A 15,121-nucleotide genomic window follows, 5' to 3' on the forward strand; every position below is an offset into this window, starting at 1 on the left:
TATTACTTCTGTATTTAATATACTATTTAAATATAGCAATGAAAGAATATTATTTTGACTGTATTAGCTTAATTTTTAAAAAGGAATATTTTAATCTGAATTCAATTTGACAGTAAAATAAAAGAGTATTTGAAATTCTGAATACTTATATGCCCTATAAACTTGCTTCTCAGAATATACTTCAGTGGCCCACATAGGTAATATTTTTAACTGAATATAACCATATTACATTTGCAAAAGTTTAGAGCTTGGTAAAAACCATTTGAAATATGTAATGTTTAAGCAAGAAATATTTAGTAGGGTACTGATTGGGGATGACAGAGTATTTATTAATGGCAAAAGACAAGCTCTGACTTGGGTTTTTACCTTTCACCTTCTAGCTAGCATCACAGGCATAACAGGAATTTTTTTTTTTTTTTTTTTTTTTCTACACTGTAGCCAGAGTGTGCATGTTTTTCATACAGGGCTATTTTAATATTCATTTATTCACTTTTGGATAATGAAAAATTCTACTAGTCACTCTAGGCAATTTATCAGCATTAATGATAATGCAGCCAGAGTAGCATGAAAGGAACAAATTATAACATGGATTTAGGTAATTATATATTGTTCTAGTTTAGCAAAGAAAAAAAATCATGTTTTAAATCAGAATACCATTATTCTTTAATAAAATAAATCATATTGGATTTCAATACATTGCTAATTGTTCAGGTTTCTTTTTAAGTTAAAATAGTATTTTAACAAAATTTGTTATTGGATATTTATAGTTGTACTGAACAGCTCTTATTATATAGTTCCCTAGATTAGTCTATTTAAAGGCATTTGAGGAAACTAAGCTTGAATTTAAAATTCTGAAGCAAATTTGGTCAGTACATCTATTGGATGGCATCTTGAATCTCTGAGGATGTGATCTAACAGAATCCCAAACTAGGTTCCTTAATAGCAGTGTCTATGAATTATGAAAATTGATGACAGATAGATCTATAGGTGACAGAGATGCAAATATGGAGATATATATATAAACATATATTATTAAATACATATATGCATTTTTAGTTTTTGTCATGGACTGATTTGTGTTCCCCAAATTCATATTTGAAGTCATAACCCGCAGTAGCTTAGAATGTGCATACTTAGAGATAGGACCTTTAAGGAAGTATTTAAGGTTAAATTAAGTCATTTAAATGAAAGTACACCCTTATCCAATATGACTAGTGTCCTTGTAAGAAGAGGGAGAACATGTACCAAGAAAAGGCCATATGAGGGCACAGTGAGGAGGCAGCCATCTGCATCCAGTGGAGAGGACAGAGGCCTCAAGAGAAACCAAACCTGCTGACACCTTGATTTTAGAATCCCAGCCTCCATAATTGTGTGAAAATAAATTTCTCTGTTTCTCATATGGCATTTAAGCCACCCAGTCTGTGGTATTTTGTTGTGGCAGCCCTAGCAAACTAACATATTGTCATATGATCTATTGACAGGTTCAAGTAAAAAAAAAAAAAAAGTAAAGAAAATTTAATAGGGCTTCAAGAAGTTAGGAGTTGTCAAATATTCTTTTTATTTTCTCCTTCTCCTCTTGCCTTTGTTGATAAATAATTTCTGGGTAGAAAAACATTTTTTCTCACTAACTTATGTGATTTCCAGCAGTTCATTATTAGAAACCAATTATTTTATTTCAATGCAAGAAGAACTCTTTTTTACACTATTTGTGGAGAGCAAAATTATATAATATTGACATACCTCCCTAAAAATCACCTTAAAAATGTTCATATATTTTTACTGAATAATTCTTTTATAAATTATTTTAACTAAACAATGCGGTTGTTCAAATTTTTCTGTAAATAGGTGCTGATCACACCATAGTTCATAGAAGTGAACAACTAAAAATAACATTGTTTCCAAATTGAAGTATTCCCATAAATTGTGATTTTTTTGTATGTATAAATATAATAAGATATGTATTTTTTAACATGAAACTGCCTTATAATAGAGAAGATAAAAATTATTTAAGAGACATGTAATAAAAAGCAGCAATTCTGGAATAATAGAGTAAGGGCATCTGAAAATCTACTCTTCCATAAAAGCAACAAGGATATGGGCAAAAATTGTCCCAATCAACTTTTTTTTAATTCTAGAAATCCACCAAAGGCTTTCAATAACCAATGAGTGTTTATTAGGGGTAAATGGTTGACTCTCAGTTCTAACAGCATTGTGGTATTTTAACTTGTCCACTTTCTCTCCCTCATGTGCAGTTGCCTGGCTATCCAGTGGCCTTGCAACAAAGACATCTGTGTTTGTAGCCACTAAGGAGGCCTTGTCTATGTGGAACTACCCCCAAAAGCCTCATTTCCAGAGTTTTATCAATATTTGAATTGTCTACCAGCTCCCTGGAACAGGGTCATTTACAAGACTTGTTTTTATTTGCACTCAGGGCTTTACTCAGTGCAAAAAGCCCTATCCTATCTACAGGACATTTGTCAGAAACAATCAATTGTTTAATATTTCAGTTGTTTGAGGCAGTGATACAAGTTGGGGAAAATGAGTCTGACCAAAATCTTAAATGGAAAATCTGGGAGATGATATGTCTACAGAGGCCTTTAAAAAAGCTTCTTATAAATTCTCTGGGACTTAGAAAGCCACAGCTTGTGCAGGGCTATGCACATATTCAAGACTGTGTGTATGCCCAAGAAAGACCTGACAAGGCCCTGTTTCCTCACCTGTGGCTGACCTTGAGTTTCTGCATAGGTAGGAAGGAAAATCTAAGGCTGACTGCAAACTGTCAGATCATTGAGGACATGCCCCCAATACATACACAAAACCAATTGGCAAAAGCTGGGAGACTTATTGGCCAATACATTCAAAACAATCTTTGTTTAATTATAAGTTGATCACTATTGTAACCCACCAGGGACTTCAGTGAACTACACATGACAAGAATAAAGATTTTTCAGAATTCGTCATTAAAAAAAGATGACAGCAAATTCAACAAACTGCAGCAACAAGCCATGTCAAAGAGAAGAATCTGATTTTTACAGTTTCCACATTATATGAAAATGTCCATTTGCCAACAAAATGTAAAAGACGTGAAAAAAGAAAGTGTGACTCCTAAGTGGGGGAAAAATAGTCAAAATAACCTATTTTACATATTTAAGAAGTGATGGAGCCATGTCTAAAGAACTGAAGGAAAGTGCAGGTTTTTTTTGTTTGTTTTTTGTTTTGTTTTTTTCCCCCGAATAAAGAAATCAGCAAAGAGATAGGAAATACTTTTAAGTACCAAAGAGAAATTCTGGAGTTGAAAAGTATAGTAACTGAAATGAAAGTGCCTTCATGGACTCAACAGTATATTTGAGCAAGCAAAGGAATAATCAGTTAAATTTAAGATAGATTCGTAGAGATTATCCAATCTGATAAAGAGAAAAATAAAAGAGTGAATAAAAATCAACAGAGACTCAGAAACCTGTAAAAACACTGTGAAGTGTACCAACATGCACATGAGATTTAAGAAGGAGTGAAGAGAAAGTGGCAGAAAGACTATTTGAAGATATGATGGCCAGAATTTTCTTAAATGTTATGAAAAACATCGATCTGCCTAAGAAACTTAAAGTCCATGTAGTATAATTTAAAGAGATGCACATTTCAACACATAGTAGTTGAACTGTTGAAAGACAAAGAAAAAAATGTGAAAGCAAGAGAAGAGCAACTCATCACACAAAAGGCTCCTCAAAAAGATGGCTGACTTCTTATCAAAAGCAGGGAGGCCAGAAGAAAGTGGGATGATATATTCAGTGCTGAAACAAAAGCAAAAAGCTCACAATATTTCTTGTCCAACCAAACTGTCTTTCAAAAATGAAAGAGAAATTGAGATGTTCCCAGATAAAAACTGAGAGAATTCATTGCTAGGAAACCTGCCTTACAAGAAATTTTAAAGGAAGTCCTTCAGACTGAAAGGAAAGGACAATAAATCACCAATTGAATCCATGGAAGATATAAAGAGCACCTGTATAACTACATAGGAAAATATGAAAAACTTATACATTTATTTTTATTCATAACTCTTACTCTGATATCAAATACAATTGCAGAAACCAATAGTTGTAAAACTATATTTATGTATGTTCATAGGTCAATAGGTTTAATGTTAAGATGATAATATCCAGATTGATCTACAGATTCATCACAATTCCTATCAAAATCCCAGCTAAGTTCTCTGAAGAAATTGACAAGTTGATCCTAAATTTCACATGAAAATACAAAGTATACAAAATATCCAAAACAATCTTGAAAATGAAAAACAAAGTTGGATAACCTACACTTTTCGATTTCAAAATTTATTATGAAGCCAAAATTATCATGGGAGTGTGGTACTGGCATAACATCAGAGATATTGATAAATGAAATAGAATTGAGAATCCAAAACTAAACCCTAATATTTATGACCAATTGATTTTCAACAATTGTGCCAATACATTTCAATGGTAAAAGGAAAGTCTTTTGGGGCTGGGTGTGGTGGCTCATGCTTGTAATCCCAGCACGTTAGGAGGCCAAGGTGGGCAGATCACCTGAGCTCAGGAATTCAAGACCAGCCTGGCCAAAATGATGAAACTCTATGTCCATTAAAAATACAAAAAAAAAAAAAAATAGGTGGGCGTGGTGGAGTATGCCTGTGGTTCCAGCTGCTTGGGAGGCTGAGGCAGGAGAATTGCTTGAACCCAGGAGGTGCAGGTTTCAGTGAGCCAAGATCATGGCAATGCACTCCAACCTGGGTGACAGAGCAAGACTTTGTCTGAAAGAAAAAAAAAAAAGTATTTTCAACACATGGTGCTAGGACAACAATATATCCACAGGCAAAAGAATGAAGTGGGACACCTACCTCACAGCATATAGAAAAATAACTTAAACTGGATTATAGACCTAAATGTAATAGCTAATACTACAAAGTGTTTAGAAAAAAACAAATGAGTAAATCCAATGATGGTTAGTGATGGTTTCTTACACACAACACCTAAAGCACAATAAACAACTGTAACAATATAAATTGGACTTCAACAAAATTAAGAATTTGTTCTTCGAGGTGATGCCAACAAGATGATAAAATAGAAGTTTTCAGCCCTTATTCCACCCAAAGAAACAAAATTTTTCACAATCTCCCATGGGCAAAAGCACTGTTATGAGAACCGGGGAGCCCACTGGAAAAGTGCCAGCAGCCCAATGGGATAAATAATCCAAAAATAGACACGCTGAAAAAAGTAAGAACAGTTTTACTTTATCAGCATCACCTTTTTCCAAGGCAGTAAAGCTCAGTGCCAAGAGAGACCCTCTTAATCCATGATTTCTCTAATGGAGAAAACTGAAAGCATAATGAATTCCCACCTTTCTTTTTTTTTTTTTTTTTCTTTTCTTTTTTTTGAGACGGAGTTCTTAATCATGTGAAATGCTGCCTAAGAGGCATGCCCCTTCCAAACCTCACAGATAACACAGGAACAGTGGAACTAAGTATTCTGCAGATATCTAAGAGTAGAGAAAAGAAGCATGGGCTCACAGGAACCAGAGAACAGAACTTAAAAAAAAGAGCCACAGATTCTAGAAACCACCTACTGAACTCCACCAAGAGATTCACTTATGAAGCTTGTGATATGCATCCCTTGCAGATTTCTTCAACTAACCCACACATGCCCCCAGCATTCATCCCCTCCTTAGCAGGTGCTCCATGTGTGCCCCCACAGATGGCACATGCAAACCTCTGAAAACTGTGCTGTGGCACATATAGTCACCTTGACAGACTGCTGGACTGGGAGAAAACACAGAACCTAAGCACTTCAGAGCAAACTGCCCTAGGGAGAAAATAAACAGGGGGCTGTCAGCACCCATGAACATGGCTTTGTAGAACTGAGAAAAGACATACAATATTAAAACTTCTCCTCAATAAGGAATAGGAGAAGTGGAACAGGTACATCCATAGAAAAGGTCTGGGAGATCCCATGAATCCATATCCAGGCTGATAGGTGAAGGTATTTCTCTCCAGAGATAATAAATACTACAGGAAGTTACATCTTCATCAAATGAAAAGACTGTAATCAAAGACTACATTGAACACAAAAACTCAAGGAAACATGATACTATGACAGAACATAGTAGTTTTCCACTAACCAACCTGAAGATATTAGAGATCTCTGAAATATCTAACAAAAATTCAAAATAATTGTTTTAAGGAAGCTCAAGATGCTACAGAAAGACAGAAATATGAACAAAAATAAGAAAAACAACATATGAGCAAAATGTAAAGTTCAACAAAGAGATAGAAATTATTAAAAAAATAAATATAGGACTGAAGACAATAAATGAAATAAAAATTGAAATAGTCTTTCATGAGCAGATTCAAACAGAAGAAAGCATCTGTGAATGTAAAGACGGGTCATTTGAAATCATCCAGTCGGAGGATATAAAAAAAGAACACAAAAGAGTTAAGTAAGTCAGTGAGATATATGAGACACAATTAAATTAAACAGTATATACATTGTTTAAGTGTCTGAAGATAATGAAAGGAACAGAAAGCTTATTCAAAGATATAATAACTGAAAATGTGCCAAATCTTGAGAGGGATATGAACTTCCAAGTTCACGAAGTTAAAAGATTTCTAAAAAGAATAACTTCAAAAAGAATATACTAAGACACATGATAAAAATATTATCAAAAGTAAAGGACAGAGAAAGAATTTTGACATTAGCAAGACAAAAGCCACTTGTTATAAGCAAGGAAACCCCATTAAGCTATTAGGTGATTTCTCAGCAGAAAGCTTCCAGTCTAGGAGAGTGAGATAATATATTCAAAATTCTGAAAGGAAAAGACTGCCAATCAAGGTACTACACCCACAAAAACTGTCCTTAAGAAATAAAGAAGAGATAAACACTTTCTCAGATGAACAAAATGACAATCTATAAAATGTCTAACAAAAATTTAGAGGGAATTTATTAACACTAGACATGCCTTAAAAAATGGTAAAGAGAGTTCTTCAAGATGAAACAAACTATACTGTTTGGTAAGAGGAACATAAGAAAGTATAAAACTCACTGGCAAAGGTAAATATATAGTTAATGTCATAATTCTCTAATGCAGCAGTCATGGTGTGTAAACTACTTTTAATTCTGTTCTAAAGGTAAAAGACAAAAGTGTTTAAAATGATTAGAACCAAAATAATATGTTGAAAGTTATACAATATAAAAAGTAGTACCTCTAGTAGATACACATAAGAAATTAAAAAAAAAAAAACCTCTAGTAGATACACACATAAAGAAATCAAATTATACCACAGCAAAAAAAAAAAAAAAAAAAAAAATCATAAAACTGCAAAGGAATACTACAAGAAAGGAAGACAGAAACGAACTGCAAAATGTTCAGAGCAACAAAATGGTAATTTTGAAAATCTAGTCATTACCTATATAATTACTGAAAATGTAAATGGATTAAACTGTCTAATAAAAATACATAGAGTGGGTGAATGGATTAAAACACAAGATCAAACAATGTGTTTCCTACAAGAGACTTGCTTTAGTTTTAAGAACAGACATAGACAGGAAGTGAAGGAATACAAAAAATATGCCATGCAAATGTTAACCAAAAGAGAGTAAGGGTGAATATAATTATATTAGACAAAACAAACATCAAGTGAGAAACTGTCAAAAAAAAACCCAATAATGCCATTATATAATGAGAAAAGTTCATTTCATTAAGAGGATATAGCAAGTGAAAACATATATACATCTAACGTAGAACACCCAAATATATAAAGCAAACATTGGCAAAACTGAAAGAAAAAATAGAAATACAACAGTAGAAGATAGATACTATGCTGTCAACATTGAATATATCACCTCTATAGAAAATTAAATAAGGAAACAACAGACATAATAACATTATAGATCGAATGGGCTCAACAGACATTTTATCCAACAGCAGCAGAATGCACATTTTTCTCAAGCACGCCTATAACATCTTTCAGGATAGATTATATGTTTAGTCATAAAACAAATCTTAGCAAATTTAAGAATGATTAAATCATAGAATTATTTCTGACCACAATGGTATTAAACCAGAAATCAGTAACAGGAAGAAAATTGCAAAATGTAAAATGTGTGGAAATTAAACATACTCCTAAATACTTAATGAGTTGAATCTAAGGGGAAATACCTTGAGAGAAAGGAAAATGGTAACAATACATACCAACATTTAGGACATGAATACAATGAAAAAAATTACTAAAAGGAATTTTATATCAATAAATGCCCATGTTAAGAAAAAAAGGCCTCAAATAAACCACCTAACTATATACCTCAAAGAACTAGAAAAAGAAGAACTAAGCTCAAAGTTAGCAGAAGGAAGGAAATAGTAAAAATACTAGAGCAGAAATAAAGTACAGGCTAGAAAAAAATAGAAAATATCAATAAAATTGTATTTGTTCTCATACTATGATAAAGACATACTTGAGACCACATAATTTATGGAGAAAATAAATTTAATTGACTCACGGTTCCACAGGCTGTACAGGAGGCATGGCTAGGGAGGCGTCAGGAAACTTAGAATCATGGCAGAAGGTGAAAAGGAAGCATGCACAATCTTCACTTGGCAGAGCAGGAGAGAGAGAGCAAAGAGGGAAGTGCTACACACTTTTAAACAATCAGATCTCATGAGAACTCACTATCACAAGAACAGCAAGGGAGAAATCCACCCCCATGATCCAATCATCTTCCATCAAACCCCTCTTCCAACCTTGGGGTTTGCAACTGAATATGAGATTTGGGTGGGGAAACAAAGCAAACCATGTTAGAGGTTGAATCAATAATCCAAAGCCTTTCAGCAAAGAAAAGCCTGCAACCAGATGGTTTTACTTGTGAATTCTACAAACATTTAAAAATGATAAATGCCGATACTTTTCAAGCTCTTCCAAAAAAATTGAAGAGGATAGTATGCTTTCAAACTCATATTACAAGGCCCAAATTACCCTGAATATCAAACCATACAAGTATTCTATGAGAAAGGACAACCACACGCCAATATCCCTGATGAACATAGATATAAAAGTCCTTTCCAAAATAATAGGATACAACACATGAAAAGGATTACACTCCATGGTCAAGTGGGATTTAACTGTGGGATGTAAGGATGATTCAACATATCAAAAATAATGTAATACAACACATGAACAGCATGAAGAATAAAAACATATAATTTCAATAGATGCAAAAAAAGAAATTAATGAAATTCAACACCTTCTCTTGATAAATACTATCAATATATTGGATAAAGAAAGAATGTACCTCAACATAACAAAGGCCATATATGAAACACCCACAGAAAACATTATATTAAACAGTGAAAAGCTCAATGCTTTTCCTCTAAGATCAGCAACAAGACAAAGGTTTCTACTCTTACCACTTCTATTCAACATAGTGCTGTATGTCCTATCCAGGGCAATTAAACAAGAAAAAGAAATAAAGACAACCAAATGAGGAAGAAGAAAAAATTGACTCTGTTTGCAGATCACATGACATTATATAAAGAAAACCCTAAAGATGCCACCCGAAACTATTAGAACTAATAAATAAATTCAATAAAGTAACAGGATATAAAACCAACATTAAAAATCAATATTATACATATATCAAATTACTTTGTTGTACACCTTAAGGTTATACAATTTTTATACATTAACAATTAGATATCCAAAATGAAATTAAGACAGCAACACCATTTAAAATATCATAAGAAAGAACAAAATACTTAATAATAAATTTAACCAACAAAGTGAAAGATCTGTGTACTTAAAACTGTAAAACATTGATGAAAGAAATTGAAGACAACATAAATAAATGAAGATATCCCATGTTAATGGATTGGAAAAAATAATATTCTTAAAATATCTATAGTACACAAAGTGATAAAATTCAACTCATTCTTTATCAAAATCTCTTATTTTTTGCACAAACAAAAAAAATTTCTGAAATTCATATGGAATCATAACAGGTACAGAATACCCAAAGCAATCTTGAGTAAAAAGAAAGCTGGAGGCATCACAATTCCTGATTTCGAAATATATTATAAAAATAAAATACTCAAAACTGTATAGTACAGTGGAAACAGATGTGTAAAAGAATGGAACAGAATGGAGAGTGCAGAGGTAATTCTCCACATTTATAGTTAATTGATCTTTGACAGAATTCTCAAAAGCATACAATGGAGGAACGAAAGAATAATCTCTTCAATAAATAATGTTGAGAGAACTGGATATCCATATGTAGAAGAAAGAAACTGGACCATTATCTCACACTATATGTAAAAATCAACTCAATGTGGATTTAATACATAAACATAATACCTGAAACTATAAAACCACTAGAATAAAATACAGAGGAATGCTGCTTGACATTTTGCTGGGCAATGATTTTGGGACATGACCCCTAAAGTACAGACAATAAGAACAGAAATAGACAAGTAGGATTTCATCAAGGCAAAAAGTTTGTGTACAGCAAATAAAACAATCAACAAAGTAAAATAATAACCTAAGGAATGCGAAGAAGAAAATATTTGCAAGCTATCAATCCCATAAGGGGCGAATATCTAAAATATATGAAACTCAAGTAATTCAATAGCAGAAAACAAATAACCTGATTAAAAAATGGGCAAAAGCCTCAATCATTTCTCCAAATAAGACATATGAAAGGCCAATTGTTATATGAAAAGGTGCTCAACATCACTAATCACCAGGAAAATATAATCATAATCACAATGAGCTATCACTCAACACATGTTAAGATAACTGCTGTCAAAATGACAAAAGATGACAAGTATTGAAGAGGTTGTAGAGAAAAAGGAACACTTGTCAACTGTTGGTGGGAATATAAGTTGTTACTGCCATTATGAAAAGCAGTATGGAGATTCCTCCAAAAGTTAGAATAGAACTATCATATAATCCAGCAATCTCACTTCTGGGTATATATTCAAAGGAAAGGAAATCAGTATATCAAAGAGATATCTGCATTTCCGTATTAATTGCAACACTATTAGCAATAACCAAAGCATGGAAACAATGTAAATATCTGCCCGTGGATGAACGGATAAAGAAACCGTGAGATACAGAATAGACAAACACACACACATACACACAGACACAGGCGCGCACACACACACACACACACACACACACAGAATATCATTCAGCCATAAAGAAGAAAATCCTGTCATTTACAACAACATGAATGAATGAGAATGTGTTCCTTGTCCATTCATGCTAAGTGAAATAAGCCAGACACAGAAAGATAAATACTGCATGATCTCACTCATATGGAAAATCTAAAAATCATGATGTCATAAAAGCAGAGAGTAGAATGGTGGTTTTCAGGGGCTGGGATACATAGGAAATGATGAGCCATTTGAATAAACAGTATAAAGCTTTAGCTACGCAGGATAAATCAGTTCTAGAGATGTAATGTGCAGCAATGTGACAAGATTTAACAATACTGTATTGTATAGTTGAAATTTGCTAACAGTAGATTTTAAGTGTTCTCAATAACTACAAAAAAGTATATGGGGTGATGTATATGTTAATTACCTTGATTGTGGTAACAATTTCACAATACATATATCAAAACATTACATTGTATACATATCTCAAAACATTACATTGTATACTTAAATTATACAATTTTTATTTTTTCAATTACAACTCAATAAAGCTGGGAGAATTGTGCTTGAAAAAAAGAAAAAGAACTTTCAAGGAAGTGAAAATACAGCCCCCAGACTGGAAGAACGTATTTGTAAATCATGTGTTTGATAAAAGACTCATATTCAAAATACATAAAACCTATTTTTCTTTAAATAAGATATAAAAATTGCCAATAAATGCATGACAGGAGTCTCAGCACCTTTAGCCATTAGGGGTATGCAAGTCAGAACCACAGTGAAATACTTCATAACCATAGGATAGTTAAAATAATAATAATACAAAAAGATAGGCAAGTACAACTGTTGGCAGGTATGTGGAGAAATCCCTCCTACTTCATTGATATGATTGTATAATGGTATAGTCACTTTAGAAAACAGTAACATGCTTTCTTAATCTATTAAACATAGAATTACCAAATGACCTACCAGTTCCACTCTTCAGTGTATACCCAATATATAAAAACTTATGTTCACACAAAAGCTTGTATTCAAATGTACCTAGCAGCATTATTAGTAGCCAAATGTGGAAATAATCCAAATATAAATGAACTGATGAATCCATAAAGCAAAGTATTATATCCATATGATGGAATAATACTCAGCCTTAACATGTGGTGAAATACTGATCTATTTTACAATATAGATCTACCTTGGAAAATATATGTTTAGTAAAAGAAGCTGATCACAAAAGATCATATATTGTATGATTCAATTTATATGAAATGTTCAGAATAGGCAAATTTTTTTTTTTTTAAATTTATTTATTATTATTATACTTTAAGTTGTAGGGTACATGTGCATAACATGCAGGTTTGTTACATATGTATACTTGTGCCATGTTAGTCTGCTGCACCCATCAACTCGTCATTTACATCAGGTATAACTCCCAATGCAATCCCTCCCCCCTCCCCCCTCCCCATGATAGGCCCCGGTGTGTGATGTTCCCCTTCCTGAGTCCAAGTGATCTCGTTGTTCAGTTCCCACCTATGAGTGAGAACATGCGGTGTTTGGTTTTCTGTTCTTGTGATAGTTTGCTAAGAATGATGGTTTCCAGCTGCATCCATGTCCCTACAAAGGACGCAAACTCATCCTTTTTTATGGCTGCATAGTATTCCATGGTGTATATGTGCCACATTTTCTTAATCCAATCTGTCACTGATGGACATTTGGGTTGATTCCAAGTCTTTGCTATTGTGAATAGTGCTGCAATAAACATACGTGTGCATGTGTCTTTATAGCAGCATAATTTATAATCCTTTGGGTATATCCCCAGTAATGGGATGGCTGGGTCATATGGTACATCTAGTTGTAGATCCTTGAGGAATCGCCATACTGTTTTCCATAATGGTTGAACTAGTTTACAATCCCACCAACAGTGTAAAAGTGTTCCTATTTCTCCACATCCTCTCCAGCACCTGTTGTTTCCTGACTTTTTAATGATCGCCACAGAATAGGCAAATTTATAGAGACAGCAAATACATTTGCATTTATCAGGGGTTAAGAGAAGGGAGAATAGGGAATGAGTGCTGATGGGTTTTGGGTTTATTTTTCACATGAGGAAAATTTCTTAGAATTAGATAGTGGTGTATATTGAACAGTTCTGCAAATATACTAAAGAAACACAGAATTGTATAATTTAAAATTGAGATTGTATGGATATGTTAATTTGCTTGTCTATACTAACCATTTTGCTATCTATTATACATAAAAACTTCATATTGTACACCTTAAATTTATACAATAATTTTTTTCTAAATAATAAAATAATGAAATAACAGATAATTTTATGGTATGTTATTTATATCTCAATAAAGCTGTTATACAAAAAACAGACACCTAATGAGTAATGAAACTATCAAACACGGAAACAGAGTCTCTGAGTAATCTGCTCACTAATTACTGCAACTTCTCTCTGCCAGGCCATTATATTATTAGTAGTAATATGGTTATCATTGTCATTGTTATTTTTATTGCTAAACAGATGAAAATCCAGTCACTATGTAAGGATATTGCAACATCAGATTATTACCAATGTATTTTTACCTTATTAGCAATGTGTTTGTTTCAAACAAAAAGATATCCTATATATATTTATAACAATATTTGAAAGTAACACATTTTTTCTAATACAAAATACTCATCATATTAATTGTGATAAATTAGAATGTTATTTATTGTTATTATATTCCCAAAGCTCTAGAATGTTGAATGATGAAAAGAGACCTTTACTGGGAATTTAGAGTAGGTAACATGTCTAAATCTAATTTTGCCTTTTATTAATTGTGTGACCTTAACCTCTCATTTAACTCCCTTTGTACTGGTGACTTCATTTTAAAAAGTCAGAGGTTTATCTCTGAAATTGGTTCAGTTTGCTCTAATTTTTATTTTTTGTGTTACAAGCATAATTAGTATAGAAAAGCCAATTAACCTAAGGAAAATATTTGCCACAGATTTTGATATGCAGAATTAATATTTTAATTTACATTAAAAGGCTAGACACATTATTAAGAAAAGTATTGTGAATCAAATTAACTAAAAGGAAAACAGAATGATTGTATGATTTACAAAAAACAAAATCAAAATACAACTCATGAAGAAACAGAGAAAGTGGAAAAATGTTCACCTACCAAAATGCAAATAAAATAAGATTTCATTTTTTATATATAAAATTTTAAAAGCTTTAAAATTATATCTAATTTAGTTATAAAAATATAAATAGAAAAAATTGAGTGAAGCTTCCAAAAAATTTATTTAAAATGGTTTAGTTTTTGTTGGTACCAACCTTTTGTTCTCTGGCTCTCTTTCTTCATATTTGTAATAAAAATATAATGCCGGAGGTACAACAACCAACTTGTGATAACGAGAACACTATATAAACTAAAGCCTCATGCTAAGCAAGACTTTGCAGAAAGACCAGGATTCTTGATATCATTTTGGAGACTGTTCCAGCCCTGGGCCACCTACCTCCAGACTTCTTAAGAAACAAAAGTAAATTCCTAACTCGTTTAAGCCATTGATTAATTATGCATTCTGATACTTGCGACTAAAAGCAATCTTTGACATATATGTATATATATACACATACATATGTGTTTCTATTACGTATATAAATGCATGTATGTGCTTGAATTGGTGGGGTTGTAATTTTCTACATAATTTCAAATTGCTTATACTGGCATTATAAATTGAACATGTATATTTGCAATTATATATGTATACATACATAGACATTATATAGGTGAATGAATAGGAGTACACTAGACAGATAATTTCCTATTCATTCTTCCATATTTAGCTCCAAGGAACTTTCTCTGTGAAGCATCTTCATTTTGCTTTCTTATAATTTGAATGAACCTCTAATATAACATACATAATCTTATATTGTAATTATTTGTTTGCATATCTG

General features: G+C 32.5%; 1 protein-coding gene across 3 annotated transcripts in view; it reads left to right on the forward strand.

Annotated features, from left to right (window-relative positions):
- CCSER1 (coiled-coil serine rich protein 1) overlaps window positions 1-15,121 on the forward strand; it is a 1,426,296-nt gene that overhangs the window by 814,245 nt on the left and 596,930 nt on the right. The window contains exon 10 of one of the 3 annotated variants that reach the window (XM_017958868.3): window positions 1,216-1,403. The exons of the other annotated variants lie outside the window; for them this stretch is intronic. Within the exon in view, the coding sequence (XP_017814357.2) occupies window positions 1,216-1,263 (48 nt within the window). The 3' untranslated portion in view covers window positions 1,264-1,403. Of the gene's footprint in view, window positions 1-1,215; window positions 1,404-15,121 lie in introns of those variants that run through there. 3 annotated transcript variants of the gene reach the window in all.

This window comes from Papio anubis, chromosome 3, assembly GCF_008728515.1.
Source record: "Papio anubis isolate 15944 chromosome 3, Panubis1.0, whole genome shotgun sequence".
Taxonomy (NCBI): domain Eukaryota; kingdom Metazoa; phylum Chordata; class Mammalia; order Primates; family Cercopithecidae; genus Papio; species Papio anubis.